Source organism: Pygoscelis adeliae, unplaced genomic scaffold (assembly GCF_000699105.1).
Source record: "Pygoscelis adeliae isolate BGI_AS28 unplaced genomic scaffold, ASM69910v1 Scaffold286, whole genome shotgun sequence".
Classification (NCBI taxonomy): domain Eukaryota; kingdom Metazoa; phylum Chordata; class Aves; order Sphenisciformes; family Spheniscidae; genus Pygoscelis; species Pygoscelis adeliae.
In genome coordinates this window covers 2592265-2611484 of record NW_008825076.1, presented here as the reverse complement: position 1 = coordinate 2611484, position 19220 = coordinate 2592265, and the positions used below count along the sequence as shown (strand labels likewise).

Sequence of the window (19220 nt, the reverse complement as noted above, 5' to 3'; positions counted from 1 at the left end):
GCTAAACAAAACTCAAGTCTTTTGTCACTAGGTAAATGTCTACAAGGGCTGCCAAGGCATTAGATATGGGAGAAAACATTTGCAAGTGGAATGGGTTCAAGTTAAAACTTTAATACGGACAGTTATACCAAATACTTACAGTAACAGTGAGAATCTCCACATCAGCAGCAGCACTTGACAAAGGTGACAGAGGATGAAGAACCACCTCCCAGGCCTCGTGACCTAAACTTTACTATGAGCAGTCCTCGGGCAAGTGATACAACGTAAGATTCATTGTTCGCAGCTACTGTAGGAATAAGCACATCGCAGGTTAGTCAACAGGACCGAAGGACAAATGTTTTGAACTCTTGCATACTTTCCATATGTAGAGATTTGCACTAGAGAAGGGAGCAGAGGAAGCAAATGTTTAAGACTGCTATGAAAAGAGCCCACTTAGCTGCCCAAGAGGAAAAAAATGAAGCCCATCTACTTTCACACTTGACAGTAAGACATTCTTCCTCATTTTTACTTATCTGACAAAGTAATTGAGAAAGAAACATTTTATTTCTATATCCATTTATTATTCCAGTCTGTAAAAATATAAGACTAATATACAACTACATCTAGCTTGATTTTGTAAAATCAATCTTCATTCAGTGAGATACCAATGTACATTATACATTAAAGTTATAAGAAAAATACTGATATTTGACATTTTAAACAAGTTCATTCATGTAAAAATCACATTGCAAGTAAAATTTAATTAGAAAATATTTGAATATTCACAAAAATACACATATGTTAAAGACAGCTTGTGAGAACATTGTCCTAAATTTAATTCAGCTGTGGAAAAAACATGATTCACAGTTAGGCTTGACTTATCCAGTACCATAGCAGAACTTCAAAGTAAATGCATCTTAATTCTATTAAGAATTTGTTCTTTTTCCTATTAAGGTGCACTTAAATCTCCCAGTCGCAAGTAAGGAATGACTTCCCCCCCCACTGTGCATGTACACAACATATAACACTAGTCAAAGGAATTTTAGTTTTCCATTCCATTTTGAAATAATTTGGATATTTATAAATTAATTTATAAAATCTGGATTGAAAATACAATTTACATATACAGGATACTTAATACACAAAGATTACATTAATAGCAGCGTAATATTGTCAATCATGCGTAGCATCCTCACTATCACTTTCGGATTTTTTCTTTTTTTTTTAGCCAAAGATAAAAACTATATAAAACAGTCAAGCCTTTAAGTATTTTCTTCCAAGGAGAAAATTGTAAAGATGTTAAAAATTTAGGAGGTAGTGAATGAAAGGCTAACAATATCAGCATATTTTAAAAAACCTTATACTGAACCCCAGTACCATTTATATATAAAATTAAGTTTAGCTACTCATAATCAACTGTTGATCATCCTGAAGTAACAATTTAAAAATATTTTGTGATTAACAGTGTATGCATTAGTAAGATATGGAAGAACTTTATAAAGTTTATGGTAACTGCAGCATTAAGCAATTACATGCTGTGCAGTCTGTCATTGTAACTGTAAATACACACTTTTGAAAACCCATTTTCAGGTTTATTCTTTAATATTTTTATCAAGTCCCAAATGCTTAGTTTTACTGCATGTTACCAAATTTCTGTAAAACAGAACATGACATGCGTCAAAAAGAATATTATCTCACATTTAGATTAATCAGTTTGCAGGAAGGGTCCCAAGAGATGAATTCTCATGCAATTTAGAGTAGGACCCTAGTTAAGTTTCTACAAGTCCTTAATACTGGCATATATATTCAAAATATTCATGCATCTGTTATAAGTACAGATTGGGTAACACAGAGTTTGGCAGCACACTAACCTTGGGTGTTTGTACCTAAGCAGTAAGTTACCTTGCAACACGCATTCTCAGACTCAACCCTCCTGTGTAAGTTAATAGCTCAAAGCTATTATCCAAGCTGCAAAATACTAATGTACCACATTAGACCCATAATGTATTTCCACTGAATGAAAACATTGCACCTGTATTAAGTGCACTACCAGTTCATTCTCTGTATCTGTGGACATCATTTCTCTTCTCATCCAAGTGCCTTTATTCCTTTGATTATTCACAATACATTCAAGTAAACGAAAGGCACAGAAGTGCAAACTAGCATAATAAATGAAAGTCACCCTCCACTGATGATTTCATACAGGAAGAAAAGTCTTTTGATAGAAGGAAAAAAAGAAGACATTTTAAAGTAAACAACCTTCCTTAAATAAAGGAAGTGCAGAGCAGCACTGACAGAAAACATGTCTGTTTAAAAATCTACATTTCTTTTTCTCATCTCACACTAAGTGGATGCAGTTACTTCATTTTTAATAATTATTAGCAAAATAAGTAAAACACTTCAAAATTCCTGCTCATGTTGGAAAAGATTCCAGGGCCTCTCCATATGCACACTGAAGAAACCATAAATAAATCCAGCAAAGCAGAACTCTAACCTCTATTTGCAGAGTGCCATTGTCTGTTACACCAACTCTCCATCTATAAAAAAGGGCATGAATACAATCTTTCTTGACATCTATGAGGCTTGAACTCCAATGGTATTGAAGGCTCAAATATACTACTGCTCATGAGATGAATTTAAAATTTGCATTTTGTAAAATTAAACCGCAGTAATAACTGAAGCAATTTTGTTTACATCATTACAAAAATCTTAAAAGATAGTTTTAGCCTCTGATATCCTATAAAGACTTTTACAGATGTCTTAACGTTAAACTTACAGTTAGTCTCTTGTTAGTAAAATTACCAGAGGTAGATGTTTCCCCAAGATAGACTGAGGGAAAAAAAAAAAGGGGTTAGTCTCCTTTCCCGCTCATATCTCCCCACAAGGTAGAACATGCTTCCAAGAACCTAGACTACTGGCTCTGGTAATCACAGTACCACAGTACAGAACTGGTAGCACCCTACTTCTTTCTTAGAGGTTGACATAGACTGCTGGATCCCTGGTGAGAAGCTCCATCCATCCTTCTCCCCAGCCCTATTAGTACCCGTCTCATTTTCCTACCACAACTTATGTTCCCAGAGAAGGGTCGGGTTGGGAACTGAGTGCCAAAGTAGTAAAGCACGAGATACTAGAAGAGGAAAGGACAAAAAGAATGCTAGCACCCTCTCCCTGCAATACTACTAGTAAGTCTGATTACACACATACTTACACACTTGCAGTATCAGGACTTGTCACCAGTATTTTGTTTCACATATAGCAACTTTGTAATATTCAACACACCCGGCCAGTGGCACACAGAAAGATCAGCATTTACAGTTTAGTTCATTATAATGAACAATTTAATATCACGTGGCTCAAGGAAGTTCTATTAAAGCCTCATTCTAACTTAAAACTTTTTTTTTAATCCAGGGATTTAATTTAAGCTGTTCTAACTTGTTTAGGTTTGAAGAAAGTCACTTTTTACATAATTCAGACTCACTACAAACCCTTCCTAGTAGAAATCTTTACAGCTTCTACTAGGACTGCAATTTTAACATAGATTGTTATTTCCATAGCATTAAGTTTACATTTTATTTCTTTGAAATTTACTGGGATTAGCAACTAAATCCAGTGATATCCTTAAATACTGCAAACTAAAATGAGAACAGGTCTTTGATACGTAAGTGTTAAGACTTTCACATTTGAATTTCAAAATCATAGTCATTAAAAGTAAGCTTACCTGGCCGTTAAAAACGGTAAAGGTGCATGACTAATGTGCCCGTGGTTGCACATTCACTTACAAAGGAACAGTCAACTTCAGAAGCCCCCACCTTCAAATCCTGACTGTTGTCAAGTTGCTGGCCACTATCAATATCCCTGTTGCTCAGTGTGTCAGTCAGGGAACTAGACCAACCAAGAACAACTCTTCCCATCCCACTTCCCACTTATTTTTCAGTTTCCTCATACACAGAGCCACACAAACAGCTCTACCAACTAAACAGCAGTCCAGAACAGGAATGAAGTGGCTAAAGCAGCCCCATCATACATAAGCAGCACTTCAGATAAACACGAAACCACAGTACATTAGATAGTCAACCTCACACAATAATGGAAGTTTACTTCTGTAGAACCAGTAGTATTCTGCATTAAAAAAAATCAAGTACCTTTAAAAGAAAGCTCACAGCCATCTCTTAGCTATCCTTCATTTTCAATTTAAATTCTCCTCACCCAATTTCAGTCATTTACCAATTTTTTCTATCTTTGTGAAGTATTTACATTGAAGCGCAGAACTGACTGAAGTTAGTCAACTTACATAATTTTGACCTTCTTGTATTTACTTTTTTCCCTCCTTTTAATCTAACTGCAGTGCTCGGTAGATGGAGAGGTATAAAATGTATTACATATTAAGCCAAATTAAAACACATATGGCATCCTTACTTAATAGAAAGTACACCAATGTAATTTCATAGCGTTATTATAGTTCCATCTTCTTCTAATGACTTATGATCTGGATCTTGTACTTCATATTCCATGCTAATGCTGCCAGCTGAATGATTCAAGTTCATCTCACTGGAAGGAAGGAATCCATTTTGTGTTGACTCATGAAGGAGTTCAATTTGTGTCAACGATTCTAGGCTTTCGCTGGTAGGTGCAGCTTTTGGAATCTGCTGTGGCTCACCACTATCTTCAATAATAATGTCCTCTTCATCGCTCTCCTCTTCTCCTTGCAAGAAATTTGCTAAAATATTTGGTGTGCTACTTGGAAGGCTAGATTCAGTAGACTGACCGGAGCTGCCAGAAGTCCGACTGTTCCTCACAACGTTATTTCTCTGGTTTGCTGGTCTTACTGTAATGATCAGGTTACGGCTGTTTGCAATCATCATGTCTGTAACCTGATCAAGGCTTTTTCCTGAAACCTCTATTCCATTCACCTCCAGTACTTCATCATTGACAGCCAGTAAGCCTGTGCTTTGAGCCAGACCTCCAGGGACAAGCCTAGATATGAAAATCCCCGGAACTTTCTCTAATCCATGTGGCGTTACTCTGACGCTAGAGCCATCTCGTATGTAGAATCCAAGAGGTTTGTCAGTTCCGTATTTGTAAAGTCGTACCCTACGATGGGTTTCTGGAAGAATATCTACATCTATAATAGAAGACACTGGTCTGAAGTCTTGTGGCATGCTAATGACAATGTGTGGTTTCTTCTTGTGATTATCCGGACGTAACACATTTGATAAGACATTTTTCTTCCTTGTCATAGTATCCGTACCAAAGGCACTGTAGTCTGCATCTTCTGTAAGACATAGCACATTGCTGATTAGATCACTTTATATGTGGTCCATATCGCATTGCTATCGTGTTTTAGGTTAGCAGAATGAAATATCTAATCTAGAAGGTATCTGGCTTACTACAGTAGAAACATTTCTCTCTACGCAAGAAACAAGAGCTTTAAAGTTATGAGATTCAAAGTTTGTAATACTTTTGGTTTCCTACTACCAAAGGAAAGACCGTATACAAAAAAATTAAAGCAAGTTAGCAGCAGTAGAGACACAAAGAACTATATTCTAGCTGCTTGAGAAAAAGGTTAGAATGGAAAGAGTGAGCATGTTCCTAGAAACATTTTAATTTTATTCACAGTAATTCCACTTGTTAGTTTTCTCTCCTCAGGTTTCAGATCATTGGAAAAAAGAATGAAAAAGGGAAAGCAGCCAGCGTGCCTATTACTGCCTAGATCCTGGAAGCTAGCCAAGTGACCTGGATTCAAACTCCAGAAAGCTTATTCCATTCTGCAGTCTTCCCTGCCCCCCATGCAATGTAGGTAAAATGGCTGTGGAGCAGAAACGGAGAGATCTTGCACACAAACACCTCAAGCAAAACCGTTCATACAAGCAATGCTGTAACTGCCACAATTTGATACAGAAGTATGCAAATGGCTTAGAATTTTAAAAAAGAAAACATATGCAAATCATACAAATACTTCTAATGGAAAAGAAAATGTGTTCTGCAGAAGCAATTCTGATGTCTGAAATGCCTATTTACCAAAGGAAGCTTCCATTTTTCTTTTTAATATGCTATAACTCTCCAAAAACAATGAACCAAAACATATTCAGATCTGAGTCTCCTTGACTTTACACACGTATTTTTGCAATGCTGCAGATTTTTTTTTCCTGCAGTGGATAAAAAAAATCAAGCAGAACTGGTTTGCGCTAACCCTGCAACTCAGAGAAGTTGGAATTTCTTTGTATTACCACATGAAGATGCCATTGGTACAGCCAAGAAAGTAAAAGAGTTGCTATACATTTCAATCTGTGAATTGAAGTAACTACAGAAATGCTACCCTAGCGTGAAATTTCAGGAGAGCTGTCAATTGCTGATGAAAAAAGCATGCAGTGAGAGTTAGTAAGTCAGAAGATTCCTCCTCCCCCCCCCCAGGCTAAGATGAAGATATATGGACATGTACCAGTTATATCTGGACTTTACAGATGCTTTAAGCAAAACAGAACAGAGAAAGTAGTTCCGAAGCAATAGTCTAACACCATTCCAACATGTAATACTAGCCCCTCCCTTCCCCAGACATTAGGGCTGCTGAAAATAAGAGATTAAGAATGATTGGTCTACGAAGGCAGCCTTGGACTTGGTATTCTAAAAGATAAAGGACAACAGGAAAAGAAACAAATTTAAATTAGCCCACCAAAAAAACCCAAACAGATTTATTATAAACTTTTAACTTGTGTGTACACAATAGTAATAAAGTAGTTCATCAACATGGTTTAAAAAATGTGTCCTGATGATGGCCTCATTTACATTTCTTAATACTTTTTGTTTAAAAAAATAATCACACCTTAAGCGAGGCAAAGCTGTTTGCTAAAGACAGAATAGCTTTGTATTAAAGTTTACAGATAAAGTTGTTCAACAATTTAATTGACACAAACAGGAATTATTTCTGAAGACAGCCAAGTCTACACAGCCGTACTATACTCTGGAGTTGCTTTTGTGACAATCTCGGTTACTTTGGGAGGACATGGAGGCCTCTCTAGAATATTATATCCACCTTGCATAGTTAATTTTTACTTTACTGTTTCTCAGATTTGGCCGTCTTTTCACCCAGACTGGTGTTTCTGCAAGAGTTACTGAATGAACAAAGGCAGCACTAACACAAATTATTCCACATGTGTTACTTTAGCACAGACACCCCACAGTGCTCTCACTTTATGTGAGAAAGTGCATATTAACAGCACCCTAGGGACTTTTCTCTCCCATTTCACCCAGTGAGACAGCCTCTGCAAAATCTGTTTCCCTGCCTTCTTAGGATCAGCAGGTAAAAATGAAGCTAAATCAAAGACTGGGACAGCAAGAACAGTATGAAATTTAACAAAGACAAGTGTGAAGTCCTGCACTTGGGATGAGATAACCAAAGAGCCCAGCACAGGCTGTGATCTGTGTGGCTGGGGAGCAGCCTGCTGAAAGGGACCTGAGGATCCTGGTGGACAAGCTGAACATGATTCAGCAGTGCGCTGCTGCAGCAAGGGCAAACTGGATCCTTGAGCTGCATCCACAGCAGCATTACTAGCAGAGACAGAGATGTCATCAACCCACTGCTCAGCGCTTGTCAGGCTGCACCTGGAGTACTGCGTCAAGTTCTGGTCCTCACAATTCAAGAAAGATGTAGACAGGCTGGAGAGGGTCCAAAGGAAGGCCACGAAGATGATCAAAGGGCTGGCGAACCTGCCCTATGAGGAAAGACTGAAGGAGTTAGGTCTTTTCTCTCTGGAGAAAAGGCTCAGGAGGAACCTCACCACAGTATTTCAGTACTTAAAGGGTGGCTGCCAAGAGGACAAAGACACATGGAGAAGACAGGGCAATGGGTACAAGTTGCATTGGGAGAGGTTTCATCTCAATATAAGTCAGTCTTTTTTAACAGTAAGAACAATCAATCACTAGAACAACCTCCACAGGGATGCAGTGGAGTCCCCATCACTAGAGGTTTTCAAGATGCAATTGGACAGGGTACTAGATAATCTCATCTAGGCTCTCTTTCCATAAAAGGTTGGACCAGATGATCTTTTGAGGCCTTCCAACTTGGTTTGTTCTATAATTCTATGAATTGTACAAGGAAGAGTAGGAAAGTAGAAGCAAACAGAAGAATCTACACTAGCTATTCTTGAGAACGTTAAATTAGATCATTGTGAATACAGGAAATAATTTTTAGTTTATTTGGGAGTCTGAAAGGTTCTCTTAGAAAAGCATGGAATTATTGTTCTTCCGCAAAAGAGGTTAAGGAGAAAAAAAATTGTAATTTAAGGTTAAATTAAAATAACATTAGATCTCAACATCAAGTAAGAAGGCTTTAGAAATAGCCTAAAACCTGTCCTTCAGATGCCTAAAGAGTGTTGTCAGTTGTGTTGAAGAGTGGGTTGATTAAAAAACAATCCAACCTCCCAAACCAAAGCATAATAGGTGGACCATGTCTGAAGTGTAAAACACCTCCAAAAATGCAAACTTACCATTTTGTCTGTAAAACGCATTTTGGGATATCTAACTAACTGAAGATCAGCCATTAAAAATCCTGTACTCCATTGCTGAAAACTAACATACTGATTTTTCAGACAACATGGAGCAATTCTTTTAATGTTTGCTTAAAACTTACAATCAAAGAAAAAAAGTGTGAGAAGTTTTGCCCTTATCTCTACTGACAACCCATCCAACCAGTTTCAAGTTAGACATCTGGTCGTTACATTGGGAGGATTTTTGCAATTCAATGAGTTGCAATAGCTTCTCTCTTTTATTTGGAACTACAATCGCTTACAAAACAACTTGGAAAGGGCAATTGTGAAATAAGATACTAGACAGAAGGGTCTTGCTTTAAATATCTTTTACTGCTAAATACAAAGTAACACAATGACAGCAAGAAAGTGGTAGTATAGGTGAAGGGTTTAGACAAACAATAGACAATGGTGACTTGAATATTAGAATTAAGAATGTTAACGAGTGCAAAGGCTATTTTTTTAGGTCATGGATTTCCCCCTCCCCCACCAGCAGCTGGTATGCATCTTAGTGATCTCAAAAACTACATAAAAACTTTTTTGTGCAGTGCATGTCTAAGTAGTATAGCTCTCCGATACTTTAGAACTCTGGTTTTAAGGCTGCACAATCAATGGTAAATTCAACAACACCAGAGAAGAGTATTCTAAGGACCAGAGTAACATTGCATGGACAAGACATGTCATTTTGCCTCATTTCAGAAGTTTCACTTTTTTGGTTTGTAGTGGTGACACATATTTCTAGGCATTTAACACCGCATTGCTCCAGAAGAGCTCTGTGCTTTGGGAAGTTCTCCAGAGAGCCAATGAGTAAGTTGAAACCATTTCAACTGATTAGTTCCATATTGTTCAGACCTTAAGCCATATTATGCCTTTTCTTTTTTTTTAGAGTAAGCTCATCTAAAAAAGATAGGAAAATCGCACATGCACAATTTATTTGTGCTAGAGTGCAAGTTGCTGATGAAAATTCTAGGATATAGGTACTAACACATTGGTACCAGTGAAGCACTAGGTTTCTACTGCTCTTAGTACAAGAGTTGGTTTTGAAACAGTACACAGGAAAACAGTGTATCAAAACATTGTCAGTATTCATTTTCTTACAAGTGCTCTTCCACATGCACTGCAACATTAAAAGGTATTCAGTTTTTTAATTTTTCTCCTTAAATTCAAAGTGCACAAACTCAGATTCTTGTCAAAGAATCAGAGTATCTGGTATTTTACACATTCTCTCATATCAAATGTATATCATATTCGACATTCCCAGCTTGCCACAGTGGGCTGTAAAGCTTCTTCACCTTCATAGTAGGCCACATACCAGGATCCCTCTTGGGCCACTCAGACCTTCTGTGCCTACATGGTAAGTTTGCCATGTACTAGATATACAAACATATACACATTTATTACATCCAAGAAATAGATTTACTGTGTCCTGCAAACGATCACAGTAAGTTTGTGCTCTTTACTCGACAGTTAGATGTAGAATTATTCACAACTTCCTTCCCCAACAAGAAATGAGCAAACAAAAATCACCCCCCAACTTGCCTTCCTACAACTACCACCTGATAAGGCTTAAAATTTTTGTCCAAACCAAATTTTTCCACAGTTAGTAGAGAAACATGAAGATCAGTTGCAAAAAGACTGGCTTTGAAAGAGATATTATGTAAATATATCTGTATGTGAACTAACAGATTCAAAAGTGCTTTTTAAACAAAAACTAAGATCAGAGAAACATTCATTGGAAGAGACATGAACTTTAAAAAGTCTCTTTCAGAAGACAAATATACAATCAGAAATCTTAACATTGAGCTGGTGCTTTTGCTTTTAGAAACTTACTTCTTAAGTTACATGACACATTGTTGAAGTAAAAGCATCCCAAAATTGCAAGCCATATGTAAAAACATTTAAGAAATTATAAAGCACCAGAGGGTAGTTGTTTTGCATTGTAACTAGGCTTAGTAGTCTAAAAATTCAAAACTAGCACAAACCTTAAGATATACAGCTAAACTTACATAATTTGTGGGAAAAAGAAATAGTGAAAGGTTGATGAAAACTCATCTCTCCAAATCTCAGCCAAGCAGCAGTGACTCTGTTTAACCTCTCTTCCACCGCTAAACAAATTTTCTACAGCAATATTCTTGAGTACAAAAGCATCTTTGTTCTGGCACCTAGCTAATCAGTTTAAAGCTGCAGAGGCAAATACTTTGGCATAAAGCCAAAGGACAAGGTGTTAACTACAGATAGTGTTACAGAGAACATCCACATAGTGCAAGAATGATTTTTCCCCAGCAGTTTCAAGCTCAAGGTGGCACCAATCTATATATACTTACTACATGAAACTTAAAACAAAAGCCCACAAATGCCAAATCTGCTTTCAATTTAACATTGCTCAAGACAAATTTAAAATATTTTCCTGACCTATTTGCAAAGCAATGTAGAGTTACCCCTCAAGAATTAAATTTTCAAAACCCCCAATCATTAGTACATTTGAATACAGATGCAATTTAGCATTTTTTTAAATAAGCCCCAACAAATCCTGTCTCCTATTTAGTCACAAGTTATAACAAAACATGGTTTTAAGAAACTAACCTACATTTTTAGGAAGATAACTCAGAATAGCTAGGATATTCCATACAAATAGTTTAAAAAGCCAACTCCTCTTACCTTTCATCAAAATAAAGCTTCTCAGAGAAAAAGTCTATCTCAAGAGGCACAAATGAATTAACCAAAGAACCCACTTTTTACTATGTACAGCCATGTACATGCAGCACTTGCAGGAGTTGTATATTGTAATTTAATATCCTGCAAGTGAGTTTAAGGACATTGTAATGAAATAAATATCTTTTGTTAAGTTATCATCTCTATTACTCTTGTATTTACAATGCAAAGTCCCCCACATCAAACTGCCCTTCAGGGCCTGTGCGGACTATGTCCCCCCCACTACTATCTTCAGTAAGATTTTTCTCACAGAAAGAGCGACTCCCATACATCTGGATTTAATCATGCTACATCAGCTTAACCTTCCAATTCCAGATGTCAATAATACCTGTTAATCTGTTAAACTGCAGAACGAAATTCCAGTAAGCAACTGTTTTGTGCAAACTGATAGCCATTCTTGACTTGTGCAATATCAAGCTCCAGTTTAGATTTAGCACTGGAGCAGTTTAAAATATTTTAAAGTAACTTAGTTAAATACAATTAGAAGAGTCTAAGGGGAATAACGTGATTTGATTTCATTTCATTACAAGATCTCTAGGTTTCTTACCACATTAACCAATGTACATAAATGCTTAGGACAGACAACTTTCTAGCTTTCATAAATTAGGAGTAAAAATCGAACCTAAGAGAAGAGTGCTTACTCTGGCGTAACAAAAATTCTCAAGTTTTGGAGTCACATTATCACAATTGTCACTTATTAATAACATTGCAAAAGCATCTTGTTGCTCCCATTTCAACCCCTTAAGGTGTTCCTTGGATGCAGTATACTAAGAACTTAATACTATTTACCCTAGATTTTATTGTAGTCTGCTCATACCTTATGTTAGCTTTCCACAAATTGCATGTAGCTTCTAAACAGGTAAGACAGTATAATAAAATTTCCTATCTTTTAAGGCAGCAAAAACTTTCTCTCTTCCCCACAGTGGCTTTTTGCCAAAGATCTTAAATTTCCAACTACTGTTGCTGGAAATACAAAAAAGGCAAAGTTCCATTAGAAAACCCACAGAAATCTTTCAAATGATTTAAGAGAATGTATGAAAGCCACGAGAAGCCTTGCAGGTGGAAAAGTGACATGTGTCACTTATTATAGTTCCAAAACAGCACAGCTCAAAGCTGCCCCATCAATAGCAGGTATTTGTTCAGACAGTTGATTTTCAATTTCAGAGGTGCAGCCAATAAAGATCTGTGCGATCGGATGAATTAATCACACCTAAACAAATTATGCTGCACAAATTATGACACATCTCTAACTCCTGCAATTCAGCTTTAGTTACAGGCAAATTATTACAAGTAAAATACAGAATTAAGTTATTTTCTTATTTTCCATCAAACAAACCACTGTTCTATATGGCAAAGATGCTAATGGAATCAAAGCCTCAATTTAATCAACAGAAATTATCAAAGTGGTCACAATTAATTCAAAACAAAGTACAGTGCTGGACTCAGATGCCAGCCTGGCTTCTTTATTCCCTAAAACTATATAGCCAAAAGACTCTAGTCTCAAAGGGAAGGTGATGACAACTGATACTTTCTACATAGCTTTTCCTGCTATCAATTCTTGGCATGACAAACTTAAGTGGGTTAATCTTATTTCTAGTTCTGTGCATTATATAAATTCTATTATCAATTCCTCGTACCAGAGTAATAAGAAGTAATCCCTCATGCTTTAAATAAAGGTACAATGAAGGTATAAGGTGTTACAAATGTAACACTAGTAACAGTCAGCATTAAACATGTAACACTTGTAACAATCTAAAAACATATGGTGTTAAAATATAAACGCAATAATCCCGGTCTGACAAAGTGGCTTATCCGTTCTCATCATATGGCTGCTGTAGGAGACTAAATGGAATCATAGACCTCTTCCACCTCTAGGTTCTATTAAAGCAAATAGTTCATTCCTTTGGCAATTCAGGACTGAAAACATAGGCCTTACTAGACTATACTATCCTCAATACAAACAAAACTACATTTTGTCAGCAGCACAGCAGCTGGCAAGCAGCCACACTATTTTTGAATATTGTTTTTGTGTCAGGCTGTTGCGGAGCTTGTTCATTTTTTGGAGTGGGAAAGTTGATAAAAGCTTCCGATGCCCAAGTATTTTCTAAGGAAAATAAGCCTGTCTTAGCAACAACCAGAAACAGTGCACATCTTTATAAAATAGTTAAGCAAGAAGCTGTCTGCTGTTCAAAGATCAGTTGACTGCCTTATTATGATAGGAATTGCACATGCATGTGTTCGTATACATCTATACACACAATGCATGCACACTCACACTTGTATGCAAGTAAGCAGAACCTGCTTTCTGCACTTCTTGGATTTCTCTTGACTTCTCTGCATTAAAACAATTTCAAATCACATCACTAGATTTCTCCCCTCCCCTTCAGTTCCATGTACTGAATATGTTCTCCTGGACAAGAACAAATACAACTTCAAATTTGATTTTTTTTTCCTTCATGAACAAAAGCAGACACTAGAAAAAGACAACCCGAACTTTGTGCCTACAAGACATGCTATTTTTAAAGGCAAATCAACAAACTGAGCAGCACTCACATTTGAGGTTTGCTAACTGAAATAAGCTTGTCATTTTGAAAGCTTCAGAACGTTTTATTAGGAAAGTGTGATAAGAGTAGCATATTACAAAGTTAGTCTTTAATTTATACTGACATTTAATACTTCATGCAATAAGACTTCCAAGATTCCTTTCCATCCTGTAATGGCCACTCTTCTTGTCTGATCAAGATCAGAATTTTAAGTGAAAGGCATCCAACATACAGAGCGGAAAACCCTAGAAGTTTAAAGCTTATTTTCATTTGCTTACATAAAACCAGAAAGAAGCATTTGCTAGAGATTTAACTTGACTTTATCTAACTGAACTAAATACAAGCAAAAAAGCACAAAGTATAAATAGGTTGCTCGAGGAAGCTCTTGCAAGAGAGATGAGTTGTGAATACCATTCATGATCCATAATTACGGAATTCAACATGATGAAATAGGACTGAAGGGTTTTTTTCCTCCATACATCACACTGTTTACCGCAACACAGTATAACTGGATAAACAGATGATTCACAGACTTCAAGTGCACTTACCTTTTCTCTGAATGAAAATCCTGAGTAGAGGATTGGCTGTGGAAACTGCTTTATGATAATTGTCATCATTATTGATAGGCAGCAGGTCTCCATGAACATCCGTATATCCCACTAGAACATCAACATTTGGTATCTTGTGCACATGCTGCAACAATCCATAGAACTCCTCAAACTTTCCAGGTTTGGATCTCTCCAGAGAAAATCGTCGAAATTCTGCTCCAAACTACAACAAAATATATCTTACATCATTAATATGGAAGTCTAATATCCTCAAGCAATAGAATGATTTGGATGTTAAACCAGAAATGTTACGGAATTAAAAGTGCACTAAACTACATCAATAATTTCGACGTGGCATAAAAAGGTCAGTTTAAGCTGTTCCCCCCCGCCCCCCAAGTTATAACTATTTTTGGTCTTGATAAAACATGCAAAACTTGTTTTCATTGTTCTGTTTAGGTCAAAGCATTCACTAATATGGGAGCTTAGCATTAAGGTGACAAACTAGTGCAAAAGTAATTGCAGATTCTTACATGCTTATGGAAACAGCCAAATTCATACCCAGCACTGATGTTGGTGACTCAAAAACAAGGTTACGATTAACCTCCTATGGTATGTGACTACCTGGAACTTTTTCAAAGAAATTTCAGTGCACTTTAGAACGGTATGTATAGATTGTTATACAGCTATGGTCAACCTATGCAAGACAGTAGTTTTTGGATTCCCAGTTGTTTGGACAAGAAATTAAAAAGCCACTTTGCCTGAAGACTACTAAGAAAGGCTGCTGCTTTTCAGTACAAACTGTATGTGCAGTAAAGCTTTAGTGAGCTGATCTCAAGCCAATTCTGCTCTTTATATCTCTCTTTAGGTAAGGAGGCAACCAGCCACTACTCCTTAAGAGCATTCAGAAGATTTGCCTGCATGATCAAGACTCAAATCTTGATTGCACAGTCTTTTAAAATGTAGTTGTATACAGGGTATAAAACAGACAAGATTCAGAAGATACGCAAAAAAACACTTAATCACTGGCGCTGTACTTTCGGGGTAGGATTTGCATTTAGTCAGTATGATCATTCAATAAAAAAAACCCAGGTCCCTAGTCCACTCAAGCTTCAGTCTCCTAAATCACCTATATAACAAACACTTAGTAAAAAACAATGCTAGCAATGATTCAGTGGTGGTAGGCATAAGACTAAACTGGGTGCAAATAAAAGAGTACACATTTGATGTAGACTAGACAAATTGTAATTTTAGCAAGCATAACTGGTAAAATTAGTGTTCTGCCCAACAAGGGCAGGACCCAAAGCAAACAGAATACTGGATAAAAATTACTCCAAAACCTCCATATCAGGCACGCACAACACACCAAAGATGGTAAAAGGAATTAAGAGATAGCAGCAGCCAGGTTACTAAAAGCAGACCAGCTTGTATATGAATTAAAAGGGTAATAAACTAACCATTAAAAAAATAGAAAACAAAAGTCAGTTGGTAGCTTTTTTGGTGAATTCTATTGCTGACCTACAGTGGACATAAAGACTTTAAATAATTTATTTAGCAAGTTTAGTTTTAAGTAGAACAGAAGGGCACATGGAACAAAATACTCACTGACTGAAAGTTTGAGCCTCCCTATCACATACTTGGGTTACACACAATAGATGTGAAGGTGCACATTACCAAGCCTCCAGACCAGCCTTTACCTCACATTTGATTACAACCTTTTGGAGAATAAAAGCTTTAGAGTTCTCACATACAAACAAAGGAATGAAAATAAGGAGACAAGGACTCCATTGTTAGCACATTAACAGCAAGCTAACTCAAACACAGCACAGTAAAACACAGTACACCTTCCAACACCCCACCTTCCTCCAGAAGTTTCAAATAAAGGAATTATCTGGGAACATCCCTCTTCTAGAAATACTCCAATTGCAGTAACATTAACTAACAATAAGGCAGAAGGGATGATTCATACGTGCTTACAAGAAAAGCAAAGAAAAGCTTGCAGGAGAAACTCCCAGCACGTCAGAAGCAGCAGGCTTAATCATGACATCAGTGAAAGACTACCCCGTGTCTCTCAAATCTTTCTTCAGCTATGTTAAGTATGGAAGTGTGGAAGCTACTGGAATTCTCCACGCACTGCATCAATTTCAATTGTTTGGCTTCGAACAATTATGTTTAAACATAATTCAGTAATAAAAGTTTAAAGTGCCAACAACCCTACTCTCAACTTGGAGTAAAAGTTAAATCCTATTGCAGCAACCATACAAAGGGCCAGATTTTCAAATGTGTGATTATTTTTTCCCCGCATGATGTTATACATAGTTGGTGCAAACACCAAGAGACTAATAATCTGGCTATTATTTCCTAACACAGTTTGCTATATGCTCAATACTATTGTAAAGCAGATAAAGACAGAAGTAAAACTATGCAATTTCATAGTTTATTTTAACCCCCTGAAATGTTTTCATCAAATACACTCCATTCTATTGAATAGGCTGCACTTAAAACTTATAAGTTTAGAGGAGATGAAAGATTGGAAGAGACTAACTTAAGAAGAAAAGGCTTCTTGCCACCTGAGCTCTTTACAAATGCATGCTGTTACACTGCTAACTCATCTGGGAAAACACAGTACAAGCTATGTCAGCATACTGAGTATCTCTAGTAACGTCCTAAGTAAGACTTACTCATGAGAGACATCTTTAAGTCCACTGTAACACAGCATAATGCTGCTATACTTTAAGTCTCCAGCAACAATAGACCATGAACTACAGTAACCATATCCGTCTTATCAGTATACTAGATTTCATTCTGAAAAAATATTATTCCAAGTCATAAGAGAGAGAGGGGGGAAAACCTGAATTTTATATCTAGAGAACTAGAAGTTTATTTTGGGGCTTTCATACCATCACCAGGAACTCTAGTCTGGGGTATAAAATTTTATTTTCTATGAAGGGTTAACTGGAATTAATATACTATGGGGATTCCCCAGGGCAAGTTCAGACCAGTTACCCAAATTGAATAAACTAGACTAACAAAAGGATTTTGCTCATATAAATGCAACTACAGTTGGGCTGCGCTGGCACAGCTTTGTCAGTTGGTGCACGATTATTGATTTGGAATATCTAAATAAAGAGCTGTACATCTCTGATAAGCCTTCAAAGCCTAGACCACTCCACAGTAATGGTCCCCTCCACCTCCCACACAAGCCTTTCTTCCTTCTCTTTAGAATTGCTTATTTTCATAAGAGGAAGATGACTCCTATGCTATATTAAATCAAGGTGCTGTTAAATAATGCATTAGCAACAAGTAGTTCTCGGAATGCCTTGAAACCTGCTTCATAACAAACATGTACTTAAGAGACAGTCCCTATTCATTAGAACTTCTACACTTCTCTGTACAAACACCAAAGAACACATCACACAGGTGATCCCTAGACATATTTTAAATCAAGGAAGAAACACAATGGGGGAAACAGCAAGCCTAGAGTTTTGGGCTGAGGAAACAAGTACTTTGTTTATAAACACGTTGTACTGACCGTTTTCAACCTTACAAGAGCACAGATTAAAAAGACTTCACCAACCACAGTAATAGCTGTGCTTCACTAGATTTTGAAATCATGGTTACCAGGTATTCCCTGTGCTTTCTGGTTTTGCCCACATGAAAAGTTAACACTTTAAAGAAGTCATCATCATTCAAGCTATAGAGACCAGCCATACATTTTCTAGAAGTTTCAGCACTATGATATGTTATCCTTAAAAAACCCACACAACACCACAAGTCCTGACTGCTTCACCTATACTGCTACTGTAACACTTGCTTAGCAGGGAAGGCAGGTACAGAATACAGACAACAGACTGTAGACCAGTTTAAAAAAAGCCCACAAGAGATATTTTTCTACCGATGGAAGAAAACACATTCCCATGTAGGTGCACTTGCAATTTGTCTAGACAATGAAAAAGAGGTTTTAACTCAAGTTACACACGTTTGTTTAACAGCTTGACACTCCACCTAATGCTGCACACCCAATGCTTCTACAATTGTTAACTGCAGAATGACGTTAACAAAATACTACAAATATAAACCAGAACAAATAAATCTAATTTCTTTCAGAACATCAAAGTTTTGTCAGCAAGACTTTGCCTAACTAGCACATGAAAAATTAACAATAGGAAGAATGGATGCAGATACACCCATGAGAGAATTTACAGAACTGTGCAAAGCTTTGACCACAAGAAACTGTTGGTATAAGCCATAACACATAAAACAATTGCCAGCGTAAAATCCTCAGATAGCCTCTAAAAGAAGGCAAGCTCTACTTTAACATAAGTTAGCCAGGGCTTACTTCTACCAAGTAATGCAAGCTATAAGAATATGTTCTACCCCACGAAAAAAAAAAGTAGAGAAACACATAGTCACTAAGTTAAATAAAAAAAAAAGTACATAAACAGTCACTAAGTTAAACAAATGTACTCTTTTTCTAATTCAGATGAAGAACAGGTTTTGGAGTTTGTGGATTATGACTCTAAACACCTCTTTTGGCCCAGTTATCCCAAACTTGCCACAAACATCTACTTCTCTGTATGTTTTTTAGTCTATGCAGAAACCAAGGGGCCAACTCCACTAGCCTGGTTTTTTTAAAACACTTCAAAAATACTTCCCCCCCCCGCAGACAGCGCGCCCGGTAAGCGACACCGCCACCTAAGTCCCACTGCCCTAGCCTCGTAACAGCTGAGCAGCCCGAGGAGACCAGAGGGAGCTGGCTGGAGCAGGGACAGGCAGGTGGGGAAGGGAGTCCGCCCCCAGCCGCAGCCCGGACACCACCCCCTCCCTAAGCCCGGCCGGCCGGAGGGGCGCTCAAGCGGCACCGGGGCCGCGCACCGGCGGACACCGGCCCCTCGCCCCCGGTGCCACCTCCAGCAGGT

At 37.3% G+C, this 19220-nt stretch overlaps 1 protein-coding gene across 1 annotated transcript in view; it reads right to left on the bottom strand.

Moving 5' to 3' along the window:
* Positions 1–2325: 2325 nt before the first annotated feature.
* Positions 2326–19220, bottom strand: part of PARD6B (par-6 family cell polarity regulator beta) — a 25420-nt gene continuing 8525 nt past the window's right edge. The window contains exons 2-3 of the mRNA XM_009326851.1: positions 14305–14527; positions 2326–5251 (exon numbers count right to left, since the gene is read on the bottom strand). Coding sequence (XP_009325126.1) covers positions 4422–5251; positions 14305–14527 — 1053 coding nt within the window. The 3' untranslated portion in view covers positions 2326–4421. The remainder of the gene's footprint in view (positions 5252–14304; positions 14528–19220) is intronic.